This window comes from Giraffa tippelskirchi, chromosome Y (genome assembly GCF_054371585.1).
Source record: "Giraffa tippelskirchi isolate mGirTip1 chromosome Y, T2T-mGirTip1v1.2.pri, whole genome shotgun sequence".
NCBI lineage: Eukaryota > Metazoa > Chordata > Mammalia > Artiodactyla > Giraffidae > Giraffa > Giraffa tippelskirchi.
Genome location: NC_137290.1, coordinates 7,695,960 through 7,720,501, shown reverse-complemented (window position 1 = coordinate 7,720,501; position 24,542 = coordinate 7,695,960). Strand labels below are relative to the sequence as shown.

General features: G+C 37.4%; 1 protein-coding gene across 27 annotated transcripts in view; it reads right to left on the bottom strand.

Moving 5' to 3' along the window:
* Positions 1 to 24,542, bottom strand: part of LOC145537626 (zinc finger X-chromosomal protein-like) — a 75,184-nt gene that overhangs the window by 16,539 nt on the left and 34,103 nt on the right. For 12 of the 27 annotated variants that reach the window (XM_081568372.1, XM_081568390.1, XM_081568370.1 and 9 more), the window contains 2 exons: positions 8,837 to 8,925; positions 2,500 to 3,063 (listed from right to left, as the gene is read on the bottom strand). In XM_081568372.1, coding sequence (XP_081424498.1) covers positions 2,500 to 3,063; positions 8,837 to 8,897 — 625 coding nt within the window. In that variant the 5' untranslated portion in view covers positions 8,898 to 8,925. Of the gene's footprint in view, positions 1 to 2,499; positions 3,064 to 4,254; positions 4,311 to 8,836; positions 8,926 to 9,791; positions 9,860 to 12,391; positions 12,514 to 24,061; positions 24,367 to 24,542 lie in introns of those variants that run through there. The other 15 variants (XM_081568380.1, XM_081568371.1, XM_081568374.1 and 12 more) reach the window with 6 other exon arrangements.

Genomic DNA, 24,542 nt, shown 5'->3' with positions numbered 1-24,542 from the left:
GCCACCACAATGAAAAGGCTGCATACCACAACTACCCCTCTTAACAACCAGAAAAAGCCCATGTGCAGTAACAAAGATCGAGTCCAACCAAAAATAAAGGAAGTATATGAGTAGGACATAATCCCTATAATATTTCTCTTCATTTTTCAGAAACAAATCACTACATATGTTAAACTGTTATTCTATTTTAACATTTTAAAAGAAATTCTAAAAACAAACAGAAAGCACCTGGTAGTGAGGTTACAATGGCAAGGTACACAACATGTCCAATTAGTTATTGGACAAAGGAATAAATACATAGAATTTAAGAATATAAAGTAAGTGAAATAAATATTTTATCATCTTTTGTATTCTTATAACTACTAAAAGCAATAAACCAAATTGTATGCGTCATCTAAGTTTATGCATTAGATAAGGTTTGGGCTTCATTTATTCACTCATCACAGGACCTCTTTATATAGCCAGTCACAGTTAATTGGAAACTAATACTGATTAAAATATCTAAACTAGATGGCCCTGTAGGGGGTATGATAATGACAGAATTTCAGTCTTAAAGTTAATGTATTAAATATTCAATAAGTACTTCACACCTAATATGCATAGAGTTTGATGGGAAACATACTTAAAACAAGTAAGATGTCTCAAATTCTATCCTCAAGAAAGACATGGTCAATTTAAAAGCAACAGTAGCATCTAGACTGCAAGACTATATATTGCCATTGTGCTGTTAAAGTAATCATTTGTGTCTAGATACATTACTATATAATAAAAAATGAGAATTCTTCTTTGTCATTAAGGGAGATCTTCAGAAGGAAGAAAACTGCCAAGATTAACACTAAACATTATATAAAAATTTAGGCATTTAGATTTAATAACTTACTGTCATTTCTAGAAAGAGAATAGACATCTATTTCCATTCTTTGATCTACAAAGAATGTTGAAGAAATGTTTGATCTACAATGATGTTGAACAAATACATCAAAGAACTGAGATACTTCCTATTATTATTAAAAACACTGACTGTCAATAACAATGTTGCAGCTTTCTCCATAATGTATAAAATCAGATTAGATCACAACTTAGCTGCATTCATAACAAAACAGGTGCCAAGCACTCCTCTTCCCCACACAGAGTTTTCAATAATAATATAGAATAAAAAGTGTATTTCATAGAAGGCAAAAACAACTACATACCAATGAAATAGAAATCTCTAGATAAAATTATCTTTAAAAAAGTTATATTCTAATTAAATTTACATTAAGATTAAAACCTAAATTAGTTGTGATAAATATTAGCCATATCTCATTTTCTTCAGAATATACAATCAAGATCAGAAACTGTAAATTATTAAGAACCTCAATACTTACTCTAGAATAAGGTTTTATACACAGAAGGAGCTCAATAAATATTTATTAAATCAGCAGAATCAGATTCGTGACAGCTATTAAGCAAGTACAGTTGAATGTAGAAAATTATAAAGTTGGGCCATATGATATGTCTGATCACAAAACAGATGTAATAAATGCTAACAATCACTGCCCCAAATTTGTGCAGTAACTTTTAACAGTGCTATGCTCAAAGACAGAAGGGATAAAGATTTATACTCAGAATTAAGGGGAATCTTCCTAACTCCATCTACACAGTAGAACTTGTTTCCAACGACAACAGCTGTCCCATGAGCTAGCAATTTAGAATAAACAAGTAATTTAAACCAGCAACTAGATGATGGAACTAGTCAACAAACTGAACCTCATTAATATAAGGAATATATAGAAAAACTGAAGTTAGAAAAGAGCAAACACCTACAAACGGTGCTTCTACTAACTTAACTATTACGAGTATGACAAAGTATCAACTAAACTTTAATTACTTCCCACATGATTTTAAACAAAAAAAATTTTTTAAAAAGGTAAATACACTGAAGAAATCCAGTATTCCATAAAGAGCTATGAGTAGAATGCAAAATCAATGGTATTAAATTTTTAATTAATCAAAAATCTAAGTAGACTGTTTATACTCTTATGCATTACTACTTTATTCCACAGCATTAAACTACTATTAATTCCAAGCCAAAAGAGAATCTATTTTTTAAAATACAATTACTTCAAGGAGAAGAGGGACAGTGGTGTGGATAAAGACCCTAAAGTGCAAAAGTGACTGCATTTATAAAGACAGAAAGTTTCTTTTTCAAGTTGAAACTCTTTCAAATTTCAGTGGTAATTATACTACAGCAGGTAACAGCCTCATCACATCTTCCATGATTTCAACCTTTATCTTTCAACTAAATACTTATGTAAGAAAACACTTCATTTTTGCAACATTTGACTTTCCTTAATTATGGCTTATCTTATAGGAACCAAACTATATCAATAATGCAAATAGGCCTAAGAGATTTATCTTAATTTTATATAAGTTTAAGACAAGAAAATATCCCCCAGATAAGTTAGGAAAGACAGCCTTCTAAAATACCTTTGACAATCACTGTACCCCAGGACTTACAGGAAATCATAAGGTAGTCCTCACAGTTGCCTTTGTCATCATCCTGCTGGTCCACAGGGATCCCGCTGGCATCTATGACTGCTTCTGAAGCACAATCTGCTACCAATACTTCTTCTGACACTACGTCGGCTGTCAGAGGATTAGTGACAATTTCTGCCTCTACTACACTATCATGAACGTGTTCAATGTGTCCAACATCAGACACATGTATAGACTCACTGGTCAAGACGTGTTCTGGCACAGACATTGAGGATGAAGTAATATCAGAAGCTAAGACGTCATGTGGGACTGTGCAATGTGCTAAAGACACTTCTGTTACATCTGAGGAAAGTACTTGCTCAGGAATGATGACATTTTCAGACACATCTGCTTCTTCTAAGATATCTGAGCACTGAACATCCTCAATAACAACATCCTCGATAACATCTTGGATTACAACTGAGTCTGGATCATCAGGAACAAAATTATGCACAGTTATATCTGAATCCACAACATCTGAAACAAGAACAGTTTCTTGTACTTCCACAACAATTTGTTCACCATCCATGTGTGTAGCATCAGTTCCTTAAAAACACAAAAATTAAAATAACAAATTTCAGTTAGGCATGAATGACAATCTCAAATAATGTTAATGTTATTTCATTTCCACCAGGAAAACAGACGATATACTTGGCTTTGTCAAACATTAAAACAGCTTTAAGAAATAAGGAATTAACACAAACACTGTTTTTACTCAACCACAAACAATTAACATGTAAAGAAATAGAAAAATAAGAAAGGCAGGACAGTCTTAAAAGAAAAACAAAGTTCCCAGCAACCAAAAGGACAGGCACATCAATTAAAAGAAACAGAATGCCACAGTTAAAGAGAAAGGAAGAAAGACAACTAAGAATCTCTGAGGACAGGTAAGATAAAAAAATGTGCAGCTTCATAGAGCAGTGGAGGCTGAGGTTGGTCTCTGTGGGTCCTGACCAAGTTCACAGTATTTTTGCCTCCACCAAGTCTCCTCCTGAGCCATTATTCTCCCATCTCCAGGGTAGTTCCTCAGAAATATAAGAAACCCTAGTCTACTCCATTCTGTAATTCACGAGTGAAGATAGAGAGGTGAAATCAATTGGAGCTCATCAATATTAAGTGACTTCACTAAGTTCACTCATGGCACAACACAAGAATGCCATGAGTGAGAAAAGAAGAAAATATCTTTAACTAAAGAAGACATACATAAACAAAAACAAATCTTGGCTCTTGGACCAGTAAAAAAGAAATATGGGAAGTCTTAACTATCTACTCTGGTTGCCTTAGTGTCCCTGGCTGTGACTTAGAGAAGCTGAATTTACACAGATACCTAGCCCAACGACTGTGTGTCAGTAAGCAGGCTCTGAGAGCAGATTCTTTAACAAACAATAAAGATCAAGAATGGCTGAAGAATAATATAACATGCAATAAGTCTTTAAACCAGTAAATACTCATCTAATTACATATAGAAACAATCACATAAGGACATTTTCTTTCTATAAAACTTCTGACAAAATACTCAATGATAATTTGTTTTCAATGTTTGTAATAATTCACATTATGCAATAGATAACTTTAAACTTAACGGTGAAAGTATTAGTGGAAAGAGAACTGATCAAAAAAGATCTAAATCAGAGAACAGTTAGGACATTCCATCTGTGACCCTGGACAAGTCATTTACCCTCTGAGTTTTTGTTTCCTCATCAGTGAAATGAGGACAGTAGTATTTGCCATGCATACCTCATGAAACTGTTGTGATGATCAAATGCAAGTGTAAGGGAAGTGTTCTGAAAAAACTGTAATGAGAGGTTTCATTATTAGGACACATGAAAATGGAGGACCTGATAGCTTAAGTGACTGGCTCAAAGAAAAACAACAGAGTGTTAATAAACAGGGTTAAAATGCAAAAGCTCCTCAATCTACCCTTGGGTAATGCTCACCCAGGCTTCCTTATGTCCTAAAGCTAGGAAATACTATGTGTGTTTCTCCAAAGACTGTAACTTCTTTGGAGAAACACACATAGTATTTACTAGTTTAATTATAGTTGTATATTTTAAATTTTTATTTAATTTACATTTTGTATTTTCATAACTGTAACTCAACTATACTTCACTATGTTCAAGTGACCAAAAGAGGTAGTCACCATTATCAAGCAGACATTACCAAAGATTATCCCAAACTGTTTAAGAAACATACACACATACATAGGATTTAGAAACCTCATGTTAAAAATCCCCATATTTAAAATCCTCATGTTTCCTGGTAAAGTTAATTACTGTTTACTTATAGCAATACGATCATATAAAATTCAATGAATGAAATCTTCAAAATTTGAATGTGTAAGAGGACTTGTGTTAATCATTTTTACAATATTCTGTACTTAGAACCATGGGTAATTTGTAAATGTCAATACATTTTTTTCCCACTATTATAACTTCATGAATACCATCATCCTTGTGCAGCTGGAAGAATGAAGCAAGATTCCATCTGCCTGATGCACAAGGCTCCTTTCAGGAAAACTTTTGAGAAAGAGGGCTATATAAGTAGGACACTATCAGAGGATTTCAGGTTTATACTTTATCTCTGGGGACAGGATGAACATAGATATGACACCATCCATATGTTATTTTAGGATGAGTACCCTACTGGCAAAGTTAATGAAAAAAACTAACTCTGAGGAAAATAACTTAATATTATAGGTTAAGAATGAGATAAAAGTGCCTGAGTTAAGTGGAAGGACTGGTATGAAGAGCAGTGTGATACACAGACTGTCCTGACCTACCTTCCTTGCAAAATGTCAATGTCCCAATGGCTGAAACTTTGAATGTATCAAATTATGATGTATGTAGCCCACAAGTACTTTGGGCATATAATTAAAGGAATCTTAAAACAGTGTGATTTCACTACAAAATTTAGGTGGGTCCAATTTGATTACATGAACCCTTAAAGCAGAGAAATTCCCTAGCCTGGCATTAGAGAATTGAAGCAGAACGTTAATTTTGAGAGACATGCAATTCTCTGTTCCTGGGGGTGGGCATGGGAGGGAGGTACTGGCACATGAAAAGCAGGAGAAGATACACAATTAGCAAGGAGCAAAGAGCAGCCAGCAAGGAAATAGGGACTTTGGCCCCACAACTGTAAGGAAGTAAATTCAGCCAACCACATGAATTAGCTTGGAAGCAGTTTCATCTCCAAAGCCCCCAAAACACCCTGCTGACACCATGATTTCAGCCACATGAAATCCAAACAAAATAGCATAGCTATGCCACAACAGATTTCTGACTATGGAAACTGACATGTAGAATTTCACTGTATTAAATTGTTATATTTGTTTACAGTTTGGGGTAGAAATGAATATAGATTTTGGTTCCAAAGTGTGGAGGCCCACTATAACAGATTCCTACAAATGTCAAATAGCTTGGATTTCCCCTTGAATAGACCACTAATAGCAATATGGATGTTAACAACTCATGCTAGTGAGAACTCAGAAGGAAGAAACAATCAAGGCAGAAAGTTCTTGTATGGACTTTAAAGAACACTTAAGTCACCATGTACAGACAGTTAATACAAATCTAGACTTTAAAATACTGCTAATACTGTTTACAATAGCCAGGATATGGAAGCAACCTAGATGTTCACTGACAGACAAATGGATAAGAAAGTTGTGGTACATACAAACAATGGAATAGTACTCAGCTATTAAAAAGAACACATTTGAATCAGTTTTAATGAGGTGGATGAAACTGGAGCCTATTCTACAAAGTGAAGTAAGGCAAAAGAAAAACACCAATACAGTATATTAACACATATACAGGGTATTTAGAAAGGTGGTAATGATGACCCTATATGTGAGGCAGAGAAAGAGACACAGATGTAAAGAATAGATTTTGGACTCTGTGGGAGAAGGTGAGGGTGGGATGATTTGAGAGAATAGCACTGATACTTGTATACTATCATATGTGAAATAGATTGCCAGTCCAGGTTCAATGCATGATGAGATAAGGCGCTCAGGGCCGGTGCACTGGGACAACCCTGAGGGATGGACTAGGAAGGGAGGTGGGAGAAGGGTTCTTGATGGGGGACACATGTACACCCATGGCTGATTCATGTGAATGTGTGGCAAAACTACTACAGTATTGTAAAGTAATTAGTTTCCAAGTAAAAAAAAAACAAAAACCAAAAAACCCCACAAAATACTGATAATAAAAGCTCAAAGGTAGTGAGGAACACATTATTCAAAAACTAAAGAAAGGAACATACTGTCATGTTGTGATGGGTAGCTTATTAGCAAAACTCTATCCTGCAATTCCATGGAAAATGTAACTCATAAGAGTTAACTCAGATATTTAGCTCAGGAGCTTTTAGCAATGTTGCTGCTGTTAACCTGGTTTCTTCCTGCTGCTATGCTGAATTCAAGGAAAGAAAAGGAAATTGTTGAACCAGTGAACCAGTGAAGTTGCTCAGTAGTGTCCGACTCTTTGCGAGCCCATGGACTGTAGCCTACCAGGGTCCTCCATCCATGGAATTTTCCAGGCAAGAATACTGGAGTGGGTTGCCATTTCCTTCTCCAGGGGATCTTCCCGACCCAGGGATTGAACCCAGGTCTTCCACACTGCAGGCAGATGTTTTACCACCTGAGCTATCACGGAAGCAGAATAAATAAAAAGGTAGAAGGACTTAATTTGGGATATTCTGTCTCAACAAATGAAAAAAGGAAAAAGTTAAACCTGAGGTGATGTGATGTCAGGAAAAACTTTCTTCAGAAAAAGTAGTTTGTGACTCTATACCTCCCTGAAATTTCAGACAGATCAAACAGTCTGAGAATAAGGTCTTTCTGAGGCTGTAAATGGTGTGCCTGACACCATTAAACAAACTAAAACGTTTCTAAGGAGTTTAGGGTATTGTCCCTCAAACATCCAAGGAGTTTAGGGTATTGTCCCTCAACCATCTTGGCAAAAGTCAAAAAGAAGTGGTATTATTTCTGAAAGATATGTGGATAACTCTCTTCTCTAGTAAAGGAAATGTCCATGAAACAGAGAAGAGACTCATAAAATTCTTTAAAAATTTATACTTTCAGAATCAATACTAGTTCGGACTATTAGCTTGGAGTAAAGGAAACAGAAAAAAATACAACATAAGGAAAGCTAGCACTCCAAATTCTAGGAGTAAGAAGCTCACAGACAAAAGTACTCAGTTGAAAAACACTACCTTTGATGAAAAATGGAAGGAAAACTCAAGGCAGCAATTCAATGCCTAGGATTTGAAACGTAATGGTGATTACTGCATTAACCTACCCAGTTATTTTTGAACATTTATTAATACCATTTCACCCTCCTTTCACCCTGTTTGAATGAACCAGGATATTCAAGGCTGCCCTACTATTTACACTGGGAGTAGGTAACTTGTTTCTTCAGCTGTACACGACTGCAAAAGAAGAGGAACTGCAAACCTTGAGCTATACCTAATGAACTATACCCAGAGTATCATGAACATCAGATTTAGATGCTATTTTAGACTTTTCTTAACTTCAGATGAGCATTTTGGATACCAAGTCTGAGAACCTCAGGAGAGGAAGAACAGATTTTACACTTATAAGAGGCTTAAATGCTTGGGAACCAGAGTGTTAGGCAAAATAGTTCCTCAAAGATATTCAAATCCTAATTCTTGGATCTAGATAATATGTTTGTGACACAGTAAAAGAAATCTTGCAGATGGAATTAAGGGTGTCAGTGTAAGATACATGCAGATTATCCTGGGTGGGCTGCTGGCTGGAGTCAAGAAAATGTGACAGGAAGGAATGTTATATTCAAAACATGATAGGGACTCAATTTGCTACTGCTAAAGAGAACCACATGTAAAACATGAGAAGGAATACAGGCATTCTCCAGCAGCAAAATAAAAAAGGCAATCAGCAAAGGAATGAAGCCTTGCCAACACCCTGAGTTTGGCTTTGTGAAATTCTACATAAATGACAGTTAAGTCACACTATATATTAATTTCCAACCTACAAAAATGCAAGGTAACAAACTGATGTATTTTACAGGTCACCAAATGTGTAGAAATGCATTACAACAAAAAAAGAAAACCAATACCAGCAGAAATAACTAACAGGACTTAATTGGGAAAAATGAGAATAACTAAAGTCAACAGCTAAGAATTTGATACTGATGGTATTATTAACAAGATTGAGTTGGCATTGAGATTTTGACAGGATAAGAAGATACCAAAGTATAAATAAATTACAGATCTAAAAATCCACCCTATTGATAGACAATTCCAAATTTGGCAAATGGCAAATGGACCAACCAAGAAATAGATATACCTATTCCATCAAAATATGAATTTGGCTCCTGTGGCTGTAATTCAAGTTCATCTTCATCCATGGCCTCTGATTCTCATTAGTCACAGCTCCTAAACCAGGGAATAAAGTACACCGAACAGTAACTATTTATATTACATATGCCACTGTGATATTTATACTTCTGAAATGGTCACATTTATTGATTAATCAGAAACCTATCCATATAAAATAAAAGAAACATCATGATTTCCCAAAGTATTTGGGCAATTACATCATAAGAAAGGGCAGTAAATCAATCAGGTTGACAGTGTTTAAGAACTTTCTCATTGTTTTAATCACAGTATAACCTATATAAATAACATAATTTTTTTAATTGAGGCACAGCTGAGTGCAATTACTATGTAAGTTTCAAGTGTACAACACAGTGATTCACAATATTTGAAAGTTACATTCTACTTATAATTAAAAATTTTGGCTATGTTCCCTGTGTGGTACAACATGTCTTTGAGCTTATTTATTTTACATGTAATAGTTCGTACCGCTTTATATTCCTACCTTATCTTTCTTCTCCCCTTCTCACTGGCAACCCATAGTTTGTTATCTATGAGTCTGTTTCTTTTCTGCTGTATTTCAGTAATTTCTTTCATTAAAGTGCATAAATATTAAGTGTTTCATTTAATTTACATGTCTATTTTTGTATTAGCATAAATCAGAATAAGATACAGAACATTTTTTGTACCCCAGAAATCACCCTCTAGCTTCCTCTCCATTATCAGTAAATGACTCTTTTAAGATTCAAGTTTAACAAACTTTGTATTGAGGGAATTCCGGCAAAATTCTTATCACACCTTTGAATTTAATACAGACTATCATCTTCCTACCAATGAATTACAGAAGGGTGAAAGATAAAAATTTGTTACAATGATAAACACGCTTGAGATTTCTGCTTAGCTTACAATCACTTCCCTTCACTGACCTTCTGATTGCAGAAATAATTCTCAAAGTATATTTATATTCTCCAGGCAACAAAAGATTTGGTAGCAGCTAGAAAAAAACATTTGAACATAAAGATGATAGTCATATACAAAATTTAATCTATGGTAGAAAAAACAGCCAGTTAAAACAGAACTTAAAATATAAGAATGCAAAATACCTAGCACAGCCTAAAAAACAAGTGGGTAGATAAGAGGAAACAGAAAGATGAGGTTTATTAGAGGGGTCATGATTTACTTAGCACCAAGGACTACACAAACTTAAGGCTGGTTTTTCCTATCTCCACTCTCTAATTCACCTTCAACATTGCTATCACATGTAGCATTATTTTTGTTGACAACATACAGAATGTCTGTTTGTTAAAATTTCAAATGTAGTGTAGTGAGTATATTTTTCTCTTTTGGGTCCTTGATCCTGGAGGAACTGCCCCGCCCAGAGGAAGGTAAATCCTAGTGAAACCAACAGTCTCCTTTTTGAGTGCCCCTTTGATATGCAAATCCACCAAAAAAAGCCTGCACCCTTAACCATCAACTGATACACTCTGCCTAGAATACATTTACCATAAAATAATCTAATGCCACAAACCAAACAACTAGGGACAACAACTGGGTTCCTACAGCCCAGAGACCATTGAAATTATTCAAAGTATCCAACCATAAACTTAGTATACCTTCTCTTCCTTGCCCATTCCTTCTCTTCAGAATCCCAGTAAAGGCTCTACATCATATTTCCTCTGCTTCTTTCCACTATGTGGTCCTTCAAGGAATGCCATGCTCCTCTCCTCCTCATGTATCTGTGACTATAAACAACTTCCTTTTCTAAAGCATAATTTAAATGGTATCAGACTTCAATGCAAAATATGATAATGGCTCCCTGCTGACTCTAGACAAAATTCAAACCCCATGGACTACAAGCTTCCAAGATCTGGTTCTGACTATCCCTCCATTATTCTTTTAATTTCCCTTAATTCATCTTCGCCTCCTTTCTACCACCAATGCCAATCTGTTTGTCTCTGTCAACAGCCAACAATATACATCATCTCCACAGGACCCAAACTCTATGCCTGGTTGCAGATATGGAAAGACCTTTCTGTATCATCATCTGTTTTGATTTATCTCTTACATATACTTCCCCATAACAAGAAAACTCTTAAAAAACCCCTCCCTCTGATGAGAGTCCACTTTATTCCTTTTTTTTCCCTAAAGCATATGTCACGGTTCTTGATGTATATCTCTATGTTTGACATTTTAATCACATAGTCCTTAACGAATACACAAGTAAAAAAACAATTATAATTTATATTAAAGAATTAGTTTCCAAGATGTCATCCCTAAGACATTTCCAATCCATTTTCAAAAGATAACCTATTTCATGACTTTTATTCCACATGCTTCAAATAGAAGGGCCATGGTAAGTACAGTAATAAATATTTTTCAACCATAAAAATACAGTAGATATTTCTTCTAAATAAATTGTCACTGCTTCCTCTCCCCAAAACTTTCTAGCTTGTCTTCTTTTTCCTCTCAAAACTGCAATTATAAAAAGGTAATTGAAAAAATGTCTTATCAGCATAACAGTAAAATGATATATTATTAAGGCATCTTCAAATTTCCCTTCAAAATTCATTTTATTAGCTCTAATAAAAGTTCAATTTGGATACATCATGGTTAGAGGTAAGTTTTCTGCGATTCTCACCAAAACAACACTGCCAGTGCTCCGTGACAACCCAGAGTGGGATGGGGAGGGAAACGGCAGGGAGATTCAAGAGAGATGGAATATGTATATCTGTGTTGATTCATAGAACATATGAACATCTGTGGTTGATTCATGTTGATGTATGGCAGAAATCAAACAATGTTATAAAGTAATCATCCTTCACTGCTGCTGCTGCTGCTAAGTCACTTCAGTTGTGTCCGATTCTGTGCGACCCCATAGATGGCAGCCCACTAGGCTCCCTCGTCACTGGGATTCTCCAGGCAAGATCACTGGAGTGGGTTGCCATTTCCTTCTCCAATGCAAGAAAGTGAAAAGTGAAAGTGAAGTCGCTCAGCCGTGTCCAACTCCCAGCAACCCCATGGACTGCAGCTTGTCAGGCTCCCCTGTCCACAGTACCCTGCAGGCACGAGGACTAGAGTGGGCTGCCACTGCCTTTTCCGCATCCTTCAACTAAAACTAAATACATTTTAAAAATACATTAAAAATTAATCAAGGACACAACAACCAATGGAACACAGTAACTTTCCAGTAATCAACCCAAAAAACATGGAGATCTGCAATATGCCATAAAGAATTAAGAAATCATTTTAAGAAACTTCAGTGAACTAAAACATGGAAAAACTAAACAAAACATTGAAAGCTACATGTAAACAAAGGAAGTTTAAGTGCAAGACAGTGATCATAAAAGAGAACCAAACAAATTTCTGAAAGAATACAGTGAGATGAAATGGGGGGAAAATGCAACAGAGAGCATCAACAGCAAAATGGATAAAGAAGAAAAAAAAATTGATGACATGACCTTCATATAAATTAGTCAGAGAGAAACAAAACAAAAACTATGGGCTATCACTACAGAAAGCAACTTACATACTACTGGCATCCCAGGAAACGAGGAGAGAAAGAGGGAAACAATGGCTTCAAGAACTAATCATTTCCGTAGCCTGTAAACATCTGGATATCCAAATGTCCTATATCCCCTGAATTTCATCCTAAATGATGAAATTGAGATCAGTATTGTGTTAGTTTCTACTGGACAACAAAGTGAATCAACCGTATATGTACATTTATGTTCTCCTTTTGGAATCCCTTCCATTTAGGTCACAAAGAGCATTGAGTAGAGTTCCTTGTGTCTTACAGTAAGTTTTCATTATCTGTTTTTATACACTGCATTCATACTATCAATAGTGTCTAAGTGTCAATCCCAACCTCCCAATTTATCTCATTCCTCCCCTCCCCACACTATTTTTCACATTAGCCCGAAGAACTCCTTTCAGCATTTATTATAAGGCAGGTCTACTGGTGACGAACTCCTTTGCATCTGTTTAGGCAACTCTATCTTTCCTTCATTTCTGAAGGACATGTAGGACAATAATATATTATCCTATAAATCAAAGACAAAAACTATTAAAAATAACACACTATAATTTCTAGATGAATATACAATATAAGAAAGATAAACTGCAATAACAGAAATGTAAATGTGAGGAGTAAAAGAACAGAGTTTTTTGTATGCAATAAAGTTTTAAATTGTCATCAGCTTAAAACAGATCATTAGGTGCATAACATTACTGTTAAGCCTCATATTTAAAAACCTACAGTAGATACATAAAATGTAAAAGAAAAAAAGTTATCACTATGAAAAATAATCAGTTCCCCAAAAAAAGCAGCGAAAGAAGGAAAAAAACAAATAAATTCAGAAAACACTAAGATAGTAAGTCTTCAAGTATCCTTAAAAACCCTGATGTTAAATGGACTAAATTTTCCAGTCAAAGGACAGAGTGGCTAGATGGATTAGGAAAAAAACAAGAAAAAACAAAACACTCAACTACCAACTATGTGCTGCCTATAGGACATTTATTGCAGAAGTTAAGGACAAACATAACACTAAAAGTGAAGAGACGGATAAAGATATCCCTTTCAAGTGGAAACAAAAAAACAGTAGAGAGAGCTATACATTAGACAAAACAACAATACCTGAAAAATGGAACAGAAGGTCTTTACATAATGATAAATCGTCAAGGCACCCAGACATACATCAAAAATATGCCTGAAACCAACATTAGATCTTATATTGCACACTTAAATATATTAAGCAAATACTAAATGGAGACTTATTATTGTAATATATTTCTTGCTTCAAATTCATTAGTATTTGCCTTGAAGGAGAAATATATTAAAATAACTAGCAAGTCTCCAGAGGCTTCAGTATTACAACTTTTAATAGATAGATCATCCAAATACAAAATCTACAAGGAAACACTATTTGAACTACACATCAGATCAAATGGATCTAACACACATACATCCAAAAGCAACAGGATATTCCATCCAAAAGCAACAAGATCCTCATTCCTCTCAAACACACTTGGAATATTCTTCACACAGACCATAACATAAGTCCCAAGTCTTAACAAACTTAAGAAAAATTAATTTATAGCAAGTATCTTTCCTTACAACACTGGTATGAAATGAGAAATCATCAAAAATCTTGCAACAAACAAATCTTTCTACAAAACAAAATAAAATTTGGTAGAATTTTGAATCCTACCAAAAACTTAGAGAAGGGCTGAGTTATCCTACTCAAACTCTTCCAGAAAATTTGAGATGTAGGAAAACTCCCAAACTCATTCTTTGAAGCCAGCATCACCTAGAGTGCAAAACCAAACTAAGATACCACAAAACTACAGGCCAGGGGACGGTCCTAAGATGACAGAAAATAGGATGGGGAGACCCCTTTCTCTTCCACAAATTCATCAAGAAGATTTGGATGCTAAGCAAATTCCACAAAACAACTTCTGAACGCTGGCAGAGGACATCATGCACCCAGAAAGGCAGCCTGTTGTCTCTGAAAAGAGGTAGGACAAAATATAAAAGATAAAAAGAGAGACAAGATAAAAAGAGAGACAAAAGAGGCAGGGATGGAGACCCGTCCAGGGAAGGGAATCTTATAAGAGGAGAACTTTCCAAACACCAGGAAACCCTCTCACAGGCGGGCCTGTGGGGAGATCTGGAATCCCAGAGGGTAACATAACTGGGAAGAAAAATACAGATTAGATAGACAGAAAGATGATAGATAGATAGTAGATAAACAGAAAAATAAATAAATAAATAAATACATAGATAAATCAAACCCACAGATTACATGCCTAACGGCAACTTCCAGCACTCACATTCACCAACAGCAAGCAGGGGCTGAACAGGGAGGTGCAGGCTACATTGTTCAGGGTAAGGACTGGGCCTGAAAGCCCGGAGGACAATCTCAGGGAGCTAACGTGAAGACAGCAATCCAAACTGTGGGACAGCCAGAGAAACAAAGGAAAAAAAAAAAGGAGAGAGAGAGAACTATCCCCAAAAGAGCCCTAACTTAAGGCACTGTTGGCCTGCTCAAAGAACAAAGGACTGAGCGAATACCAGAAGAGAGCTAGCCAGCCCATCTCCTACCACCACAGACAGGCAGGGGGAGGGGAGGTAGCCAGCAACAGAAAGGGGCAATCTCAGCCCCAGAGACAGCATCTTATACCCAACCGTAAGCAGGATCCCAGTTGCTAACCAACACTTCTTGGGATTCTAGACGGTTGACATCCGCCAGGAGTGTCACAGCCAGATTTCAGCTCCTCAGAAGAGAAACACAGCACACCTGAGACAGGTGCGCCTGCTGACCCCCAGGAAACTGAGCGGCTGGGACCTGGGAGGTGATAAGATGCATGCCTCACCTGGGGAAGACTGTGCTCACCAAGCACTTGCTCACCTGAGCTGCTCGGACCTGGGAAGGGCACAAAACCCAGGCTCAACCAAGTCTGTGCCTTTGTGGAGTACCCGAGAACCTGAACCTGAGCAGCTTAGACCTGGGGAGTACAGGCAACCCAGGGGCCGCTTCAGACAGTTCCCGGCAGTGCAACCTAGAACCTGAGCAGTGCAGACTGGGAAAGCACACACGCCGTGAGTGGGGGCAAACCCAGTGTGACTGAATCACTGTCAGCACATGCCAGTGATATTTGTTTGCAGTGTTCCTCCCTCCCCACGGCACGACTGAACAAGTGACACTAAAAAAAAAGTGACTACCACCGCCCCCCTTGTGTCAGGGCGGAAATTATAGACACTGAAGAGACCAGCAAACAGAAGAACCTAAAATAAACAGAGGGAACCGCTTTGGAAGTGACAGATGCAACAGATTAAAACCTTGTAGTTAGCACCAACTACATAGAAAAGGGCCTATAGACCTTGAGAACTATAAGCTGGACCAAGGAACTATTTGGAAATGCACTTACCCTACACTGTGTGCAACAGTTCCAGAGAAGTCCTAGATATATTTTTACAATTATCATTTTTTAAATATTCAAAACTTTTATTATTAGTTATTTGTAAGTCTCCTGTTACTCCTTCAAATTTCATTTTTATAACCTACTATTACCTTGCAAAAAAAACAAAAGACCTATTTTTAAAGCAAACTTCATATATATATATATATTTTATCATTTTTGTGACTTTTTTTCATTTTTCTTAATATTTTATTTTTGAGAATCTAATCTCTATTCTAGATTTTTAATCTTTGCTTTTTGGCATTTGTTATCAAATTTTGTACCTTTAAGAATCCAATCTTTAGTACCCATTTTTACTAGGGAATGAGATCACTGGCTTGATTGCTCTCTCCCTCTTTTGACTCTGCTTTTTCTCCACCAGGTCGCCTCTATCTCACCCCTCCGCCCTTTTCTTCTCAATCCAACTCTGTGAATCTTTTTGTGTGTTCCAGGCTGTGGAGAACACTTAGGGAACTGATTACTGCCTGGATCTGTCTCTCCCCTTTTGATTCCCCCTTTTCTCCTCCTGGTCACCTCTGTCTCCTTCCTCCTCCTCCTCTTCTCTGTTTAACTCTGGGAACATCTCTGAGAGATCCAAACTGTAGAGAGCACATAGGGAAGTGATTACTGGCTAGCTTGTCCTCTCCCCTTTTGATTCCCCTCTTCTCCTCCTGACCACTTCTATCTCTCTCCTTCCTCTTCTCTTCTCCATGTAATTTTGTGTACCTCTCCAGGTGTCCCTCACTGTGGAGAAACTTTTCATCACTGACCTAGATGTTTTATCATTGGTGCTGTATAGATGGAGAAGTCTTGAGGCCACTGTAAGAAGACTGAAAACCAGGAGGCTTCAGTCCAAATCTGGAGAACACCAGAGAACTCCTGAATGCAGGAAGCATTAATCAATAGGAGTTCATCAAATGTCTCCACACCTACACTGAAACCAACCACCACTCAAGAGCCAACAAGTTCCAGAATAAGATACATGATGCAATTTCTCCAGCAACACAGGAACACAGCCCTCAGCTTCAATATACACGCTGACCAAAGTGACACCAAACCCACTGATATCTCAAATCTCATTACTGGGGACTTCATTGCACTCCAGACAGAAGAAATCCAGCTCCATCCACCATAACACTCACACAAGCTTCCCCAATCAGGAACGCTTGACAAGCCACCCATCCAACCCCATCCACAGTGAGGGACTGCCACAATAAAAAGGAACCACACACTGCCAGAATACAGAAAGGCCACCCCAAACGCAGCAATATAAACAAGATGAAAAGGCAGAGAAATACCCAGTAGGTATAGCAACAGGATAAATATCCACCAAACCAAACAAAAGAGGAAGAGATAGGGAATCTACCTGATAGAGAATTCCAAATGATGATAGTGAAAATGATCCAAAAGCTTGAAAAGAAATGAGGACAATCTCAAGAGACCTCTAGGACAATGTTAAATGCACCAACATTCAAATCATAGGAGTCTCAGAAGAAGAAGACAAAAAGAACGAACATGAGAAAAGACTTGAGAAGATAGCAGTTGAAAACTTCCCTAAAATGGGGAAGGAAATAATCACCCAAGTCCAAGAAACCAAGAGTCTCAAACAAGCTAAACCCAAGGTGAAACACCCCAAGACACACATTAATCAAATTAACAAAGATCAAACACAAAGAACAAATATTAAAAGCAAGGGAAAAACAACAAATAACACACAAGTGGATTCCCATAAGGATAACAGCTGATCTTTCAACAGAAACTCTTCAGGCCAGAAGGGAATGGCAGAACATACTTAAAGTGATGAAAGAAAATAATCTACAGCCCAGATTACTGTACCAAGCAAGTACCTCATTCAAATATGACGGAAAAATCAACAGTTTTACAGACAAGAAAAAACTGAGAGAATTCAGGACCATCAAACCAGCTCTTCAACAAATACTAAAGGATATTCTCTAAACAGTAAACACAGAAAGGGTATATAATCTCGAATCCAAAACAATAAAGTAGATTGTAATGGGGTCATACTCATCAATAATTACCTTAAATGTAAATGGGTTGAATGCCCCAACCAAAAGACAAAGACTGGCGGAATAAATATAAAAACAAGACCCCTATATATCTTGTCTACAAGAGACCCACCTTGAAACAAGTGGCAAATACAGACTGAAAGTGAAGGGCTGGAAAAAGATATTCCACACAAATAGAGACCAAAAGAAAGCAGGAGTAGCAATACTCATATCAGATAAAATGGACTTTAAAACAAAAGCTGTGTAAAGAGACAAAGATAGACAATACATACTGATCAAGGATCAATCCAAGAAAAAGATATAACAATTATAAATATACATGCACCCAGCATAGGAGCACCGCAATATGTAAGGCAATTGCTAACAAGTATGAAAGGGGAAATTAACACAGTAATAGTGGGAGACTTTACTACCCCACTCACACCTATGGATAGATCAACTAAACAGAAAATTAACAAGAAAATACAAACTTTAAATGATACAATAAACCAGTTGGACCTAATTGATACCTATAGGCAATTTCACCCTAAAACAATGAATTTCACCTTTTTCTCTAGCGCTCACAGAACCTTCTCCAGAATAGATCACATCCTGAGCCATAAACCTAGCCTTGGTAAATTCAAAAAAATTGAAACTACTCCAAGCATCTCTTCTGACCACAATGCAGTAAGAGTAGATGTCAATTACAGAGAAAAATTATTGAAAACATGCTGCTGAATAACCAACAAATCATATAAAAAATCAAAAAAGAAATCAAAATATGCATAGAAACAAATGAAATGAAAACACAACAACCCCAAACCTATGGGACACTGTAAAAACAGTGCTAAGGGGAAGATTCATAACAATACAGGCTCACCTCAAGAAACAAGAAAAAAGTCAAGTAAATAACCTAACTCTACATATAAAGCAACTAGAAAAGGAAAAAATGAAGAACCCCACAGTTAGTAGAAGGAAGAAATCTTAAAAATTAGGGCAGAAATTAAACGCAAAAAAACCCCAAAAGAGACCATAGCAAATAATCAACAAAGCCAAAAGCTGCTTCTTTGAGAAGATAAATAAAAATGACAAGCCATTAGCCAGATTCATCAAGAAACAAAGGGAGAAGAATCAAATCAACAAAATTAGAAGTGAAAATGGAGAGATCACAACAGACAACACTGACATACAAAGGATCATAAGAGACTACTATCAGCAACTATATGCCAATAAAATGGACAACTTGGAAAAAATGGATAAATTCTTAGAAAAGTGTAACTTTCCAAAACTGAACCAGGAAGAAATAGAAGATCTTAACAGACCCATCACAAGCACAGAAATTGAACCTGTAATCAGAAATCTTCCAGCAAACAAAAGCCCAGGACCAGACGGCTTCATAGTTGAATTCTACCAAAAATTTAGAGAGAAGCTAACACCTATCCTACTCAACGCAACCTCTTTCAGAAAACTGTAGAGGAAGGTAAACTTCCAAACTCATTCTATGAGGCCACCATCACCCTAATACCAAAACCTGACAAAGACGCCACAAAAAAAGATAACTTCAGGCCAATCTTACTGGTGAACATAGATGCAAAAATTCTTAACAAAATCCTAGCAAACAGAATCCAACAACATATTAAAAAGATAACACATCATGACCAAGTGGGTTTTATCTCAGGGATGCAAGGATTCTTCAATATCTGCAAATCAATCAATGTAACCACATTAACAAATTCAAAGATAAAAACTATGATTATCTAAATACATACAGAGAAAGCTTTTGACAAAATTCAACATCCTTTTTATGATAAAAACCCTCCAGAAAGTAGGAATAGAAGAAACATACGTCAACATAATAAAAGCTACATATAACAAACCCACAGCAAACATTATCCTCAATGCTGAAAAATCAAAAGCATTTCCCCTAAAGTCAGGAACAAGAAAAGGGTGCTCACTCTCACCACTACTATTCAACACAGTTTTGAACGTTTTTGGCACAGCAATTAGAGCAAATAATAAATAAAAGGAATCCAGATTGGAAAAGAAGACATAAAACACTCACTGTTTGTAGATGACATGATCCTCTACATAGAAAACCCTGAAGACTCCACCAGAAAATTACTAGAGCTAATCAATGAATATAGTAAAGTTGCCGGATATAAAATTAACACATAGAAATCCCTTGCATTCCTATACACAATGAGAAAACAGAAACAAAAATTAAGGAAAAAATTCCTTTCACCATTGCAACGAAAAAAATAAAATACTTAGGAATATATCTACCTAAAGAAACAAAGACCTATATATAGAAAACTATAAAATGCTGGTGAAAGAAATGAAAAAGGACACAAACGGATGGATAAATATACCATGTTCATGAATTGGAAGAATCAATATAGTGAAAATGAGTATACTACCGAAAGCAACCTATAGATTCAATGCAATCCCTATCAAGACACAACGATATTTTTCAGAGAACTAGAACAAATAATTTCTCAATTTGTATGGAAATACAAAAAAACCCTCAAATAGCCAAAGCAATCTTGAGAAAGAAGAATGGAACTGGAGCAATCAACCTGTCTGACTTCATGCTATACTACAAAGCCACAGTCATCAAGACAATATGGTACTGGCACAAAGGCAGAACTATAGATCAATGGAACATAATTGAAAACCAAGAGATACATCCACGCACCTATACTCACTTTATCTTTGATAAAGAAGGAAAGAATATACAAAGGAAAAAAGACTATCTCTTTAACAAGTGGTGCTGGGAAAACTGGTCAACCACTTATAAGAGAATGAAACTAGAACACTTTCTAACACCATACACAAAAATAAACTCAAAATGGATTAAAGATCTAAACGTAAGACCAGAAACTATAAAACTGCTAGAGGTAAACATAGGCAAAACACTCTCTGACATAAACCACAGCAGGATCCTCTATGATTCACCTCCCTGGGTAGTGGAAATAAAAGCAAAAGTAAACAAATGGGACCTAATTAAATTTAAAAGCTTTTGCACACCAAAGGAAACAATAAGCAAAGTGAAAAGACAGCCTTCAGAATGGGAGAAAATAACAGCACAGGAAGCAAATGACCAAGAATTAATCTCAAAAATATCCAAGCAACTCCTGCAGCTTAATTCCAGAAAAATACACGACCCAATCAATAACAGGCCAAAGGACTAAACACACATTTCTCCAAAGAAGACATACAGGTGGCTAACAAACACATGAAAAGATGCTCAACATCACTCATTATCAGAGAAAGGCAAATCAGAACGACAATGAGGTACCATCTCACACCAGTCAGAGTAGCTGCTATCCAAAAGTCTACAAACCATAAATGCTGAAGAGGATGTGGAGAAAAAGGAACCCTCTTACACTGTTGGTCGGAATGCAAACTAGTACAGTCACTATGGAGAACAGTGTGGAGATTCCTCAAAAAACTGGAAATAGCAGTCCCACAACTGGGCATACACACCAAGGAAACCAGAATTGAAAGAGACACGTGTACCCCAATGTTCATCACACCACTGTTCACAATAGCCAGGACATGGAAGCAACCTAGATGTTCATCATCAGACAAATAGATAAAGCAGCTGTGGTACATATACACAGTGGAATATACTCAGCCATTAAAAAGAACACATTTGAATCAGTCCTATTGTGGTGGATGAAACTGGAGCCCATTATACAGAATGAAGTAAGCAAAAAAGAAAAACACCAATACAGTATACTAAGGCATACATATGAAATTTAGAAAGATAGTAACGATGACCCTATATGCGAGACAACAAAAGAGACAGATGTATAGAACAGTCTTTTGGACTGTGTGGGAAAAGGCGAGGGTGGGATGATTTGAGAGAACAGCACTGAAACCTGTACATTATCCTGTGTGAAACAGATCGCCATTCCTGGTTTGATGCATCAGACAGGGTGCCTAGGGTTGGTGCACAGGGATGACCCAAAGGGATGGGATGAGGAGGGACGTGGAAGTGGGGCTCAGGATGGGGAACACATGTATGCTCATGGCTGATACATGTGAATGTACAGCAAAACCACTACAATACTGTAAAGTAATTAGCCTCCAATTAAAATAAATAAACTAAAAAAAAAATCATAATCTCTCCTTGCTCTGCTGGTGTAAGCCAGACCTACAATCAATAGACTTGGGTCATGGGGTTACATATGATGTAAACACCAGTTTCACAAAAGTTAACAAAAGCCTATACCTCGTATTTAAAGAACAAAAAGGAAAAAAGCTCCCTGACTGGCAAGGGAGGACAGGCCTCTAGGTACGTTGAACAATTCTACCAAGTTTGCGATGAATATTTCTGGATGACCCCTGAAAATGGTCAATTAATTATTCCTGCCCCTATATGCTGGGAACAAAAAGAACACAGGCAGGGTTTGGTGACCATCCATTACCCCCAAAAGAACTAAAACATATGGGGTATCTATCCCATGAACAATGTAAACAAACTTTCAAGGTCACATACCACCCCAGCCAGTCCATCCACTGGCCAGGATCTGATTGGAAAAACAACCCTGGAATCCACTGGATGGCACCCAACAGAACCCAATGGCTTTGTGGGCCTAACCTTTTGGCCTTGGTTACCAATCGGCTGGGTAGGCCACTGCACACTGGGATTCACTTTTGTCCATGGCAGCATAAAGTCTAACCTACAACAAGCCCTGGTAAATCTACCTTATTTACATGCTAGGTGGACAAGGTCTGTGTTTCAATGATATGAGTTCTCAGTCTTATTAAGAGATCTTCTGAGAGGCTACACTCTTTCCTCTCCATCAATTGTGCTTTCTGCTCTTGGGGAGAAAATAGGGCATTAGAAGCCCTCCATCGGGTGCACTGTTTCTTTAAATTCAACCCTTTGATTGTGCATTTGGCTGAATGTTTCCACATGAAGTGGCTGATGGGATTCAGTACAGTTGCACCTGGTCTTGGGTGAAAATTAACACCCTAGACATATGTCCTACAACCCCGCTGATTGTGCTTACCACTGAATAGTTCCTTTGGCACATATACAATCAGGCAATCTGGGACCAGAAGAGAGCTTACAATCTCTCTCGAGTCAGATATAGGGGCATCCACCCCAGTACTGATCCCCTGGGGATGAGTCATGAACTATACCACTGTTGACATGGGAAATAAGCCTAGCTTCCCTTTAGACACCCCACTGGGTCACATTTAGCCCACTGGGAGGGATATCATGGTCATCCTCACCCAGTGTTGTAAGGATGAGAAAAAAAACAGAATCCTAAATCAGGCTATAAAAGTGGCTGATGAAAGACAGCAGGTGGATGTCAGTCTGGCCCCTGCAGAAGATGCAATCCCCTGAGTCAGAATGGGATTCTAATACAAGGGCAGGAAAGGAATTCCTAAGACACCTCACAACTTGCCTACAATGATCCCAGGTGTCTGGAAAATCATTAATTATAATAAGGTAAAAAAGGTTACACAGGGAAAGAACGAAAATCCAGCTTTTTAGGAAGACTCAAAGAAGACTTTAAAAACTTAACCCAGGCAGATCTACAAAGTGTGAAGGAAGAGACCAGTTGGCCCATTTCTTCATAACTCAGGCAGCTCCAGACATAAAGAGAAAATTGTAAAAACCAGGAAAAGAACTAGAGACCCCAATCTCTGACATGGTGGTGGAGGCAAATAGGGTGTTTTTTTTTAACATGGATCGGGGATGAAGAAGCCAAGAGGGAGCAAAAGGAAGCCCAAAAGGATAGAAGAATAGAGAGGCAGACCCAAGACTTGGTCTGACAATAGGCTAAAATCCTGGCCTTGATTCATCCTGCCACTATGAGAGAGTCACAGGGAGAGCAAGGAAGAAAAAAGGATCTTAGAAATCCACCATGGCTGAGATGCACTCACTGTGCCTACAGGAGAGAGGATGGGCATTGGAAAGGGCAGTGTCCATACCGCCCTATGGAAAGGCATAAGGAGACACCTCCACCTGCCCCCTCTGTGTCAGTCCTGGGTGACCAAGACTGAGTATGGCCAGGGGCTTGAGAAACCCCCATGGATGGTGAGATCCAGATCATTCCTCTTAACCATTGGGTGACTCTAGAAACAGAAAGTAAGGATGTGAACTTTCTTTTGGACACGGGGCTGTCTCCTCTGTTCTTCCTTTCTGATTAGGAACTTTAGACTCCCTGACTAAAATGGTAGATGGAAAACCCCGAAGCCGAAATTTTACTAACCTCCTCCATTATATAAGGTGGGCAACAGGTAAGGGACCCATCCCTTCTTTTACATCCCTGGTTGCCTGCTCTCCTACTGGGGAGAGAACTTCTTTGCCACCTCCAGACCAGAGTGACTTGCCGATAGCCAGAAATCATTAATTTCCTTTGCCTGGTGTCTGAATGTTTGCAATCAGATGTAGAAAAGGAGAAGTCTATCCCTTTCTTAGATGAGGTTAATCCTCAGATGTGGGATGTTTCCAGCCATGGCTAGCCACAAATGTTCTTCCAGTGAAGACTCTTCTGAGGCCAAATGCTCCCTAACCCTGGAAAAGACAATTATTCCTTAAAACCAGAAGTTCTCAAGTGTCTTAGACCATTAATTAACAAATTCCAGGCTATTGGAATTCTCATCACCTGTGAGTCTCCCTACAATACCCCAACTGCCTGTTAAGAAACCCAATAGATCTTTTAGATTTGTCCAGGATCTAAGAGCTGTTAA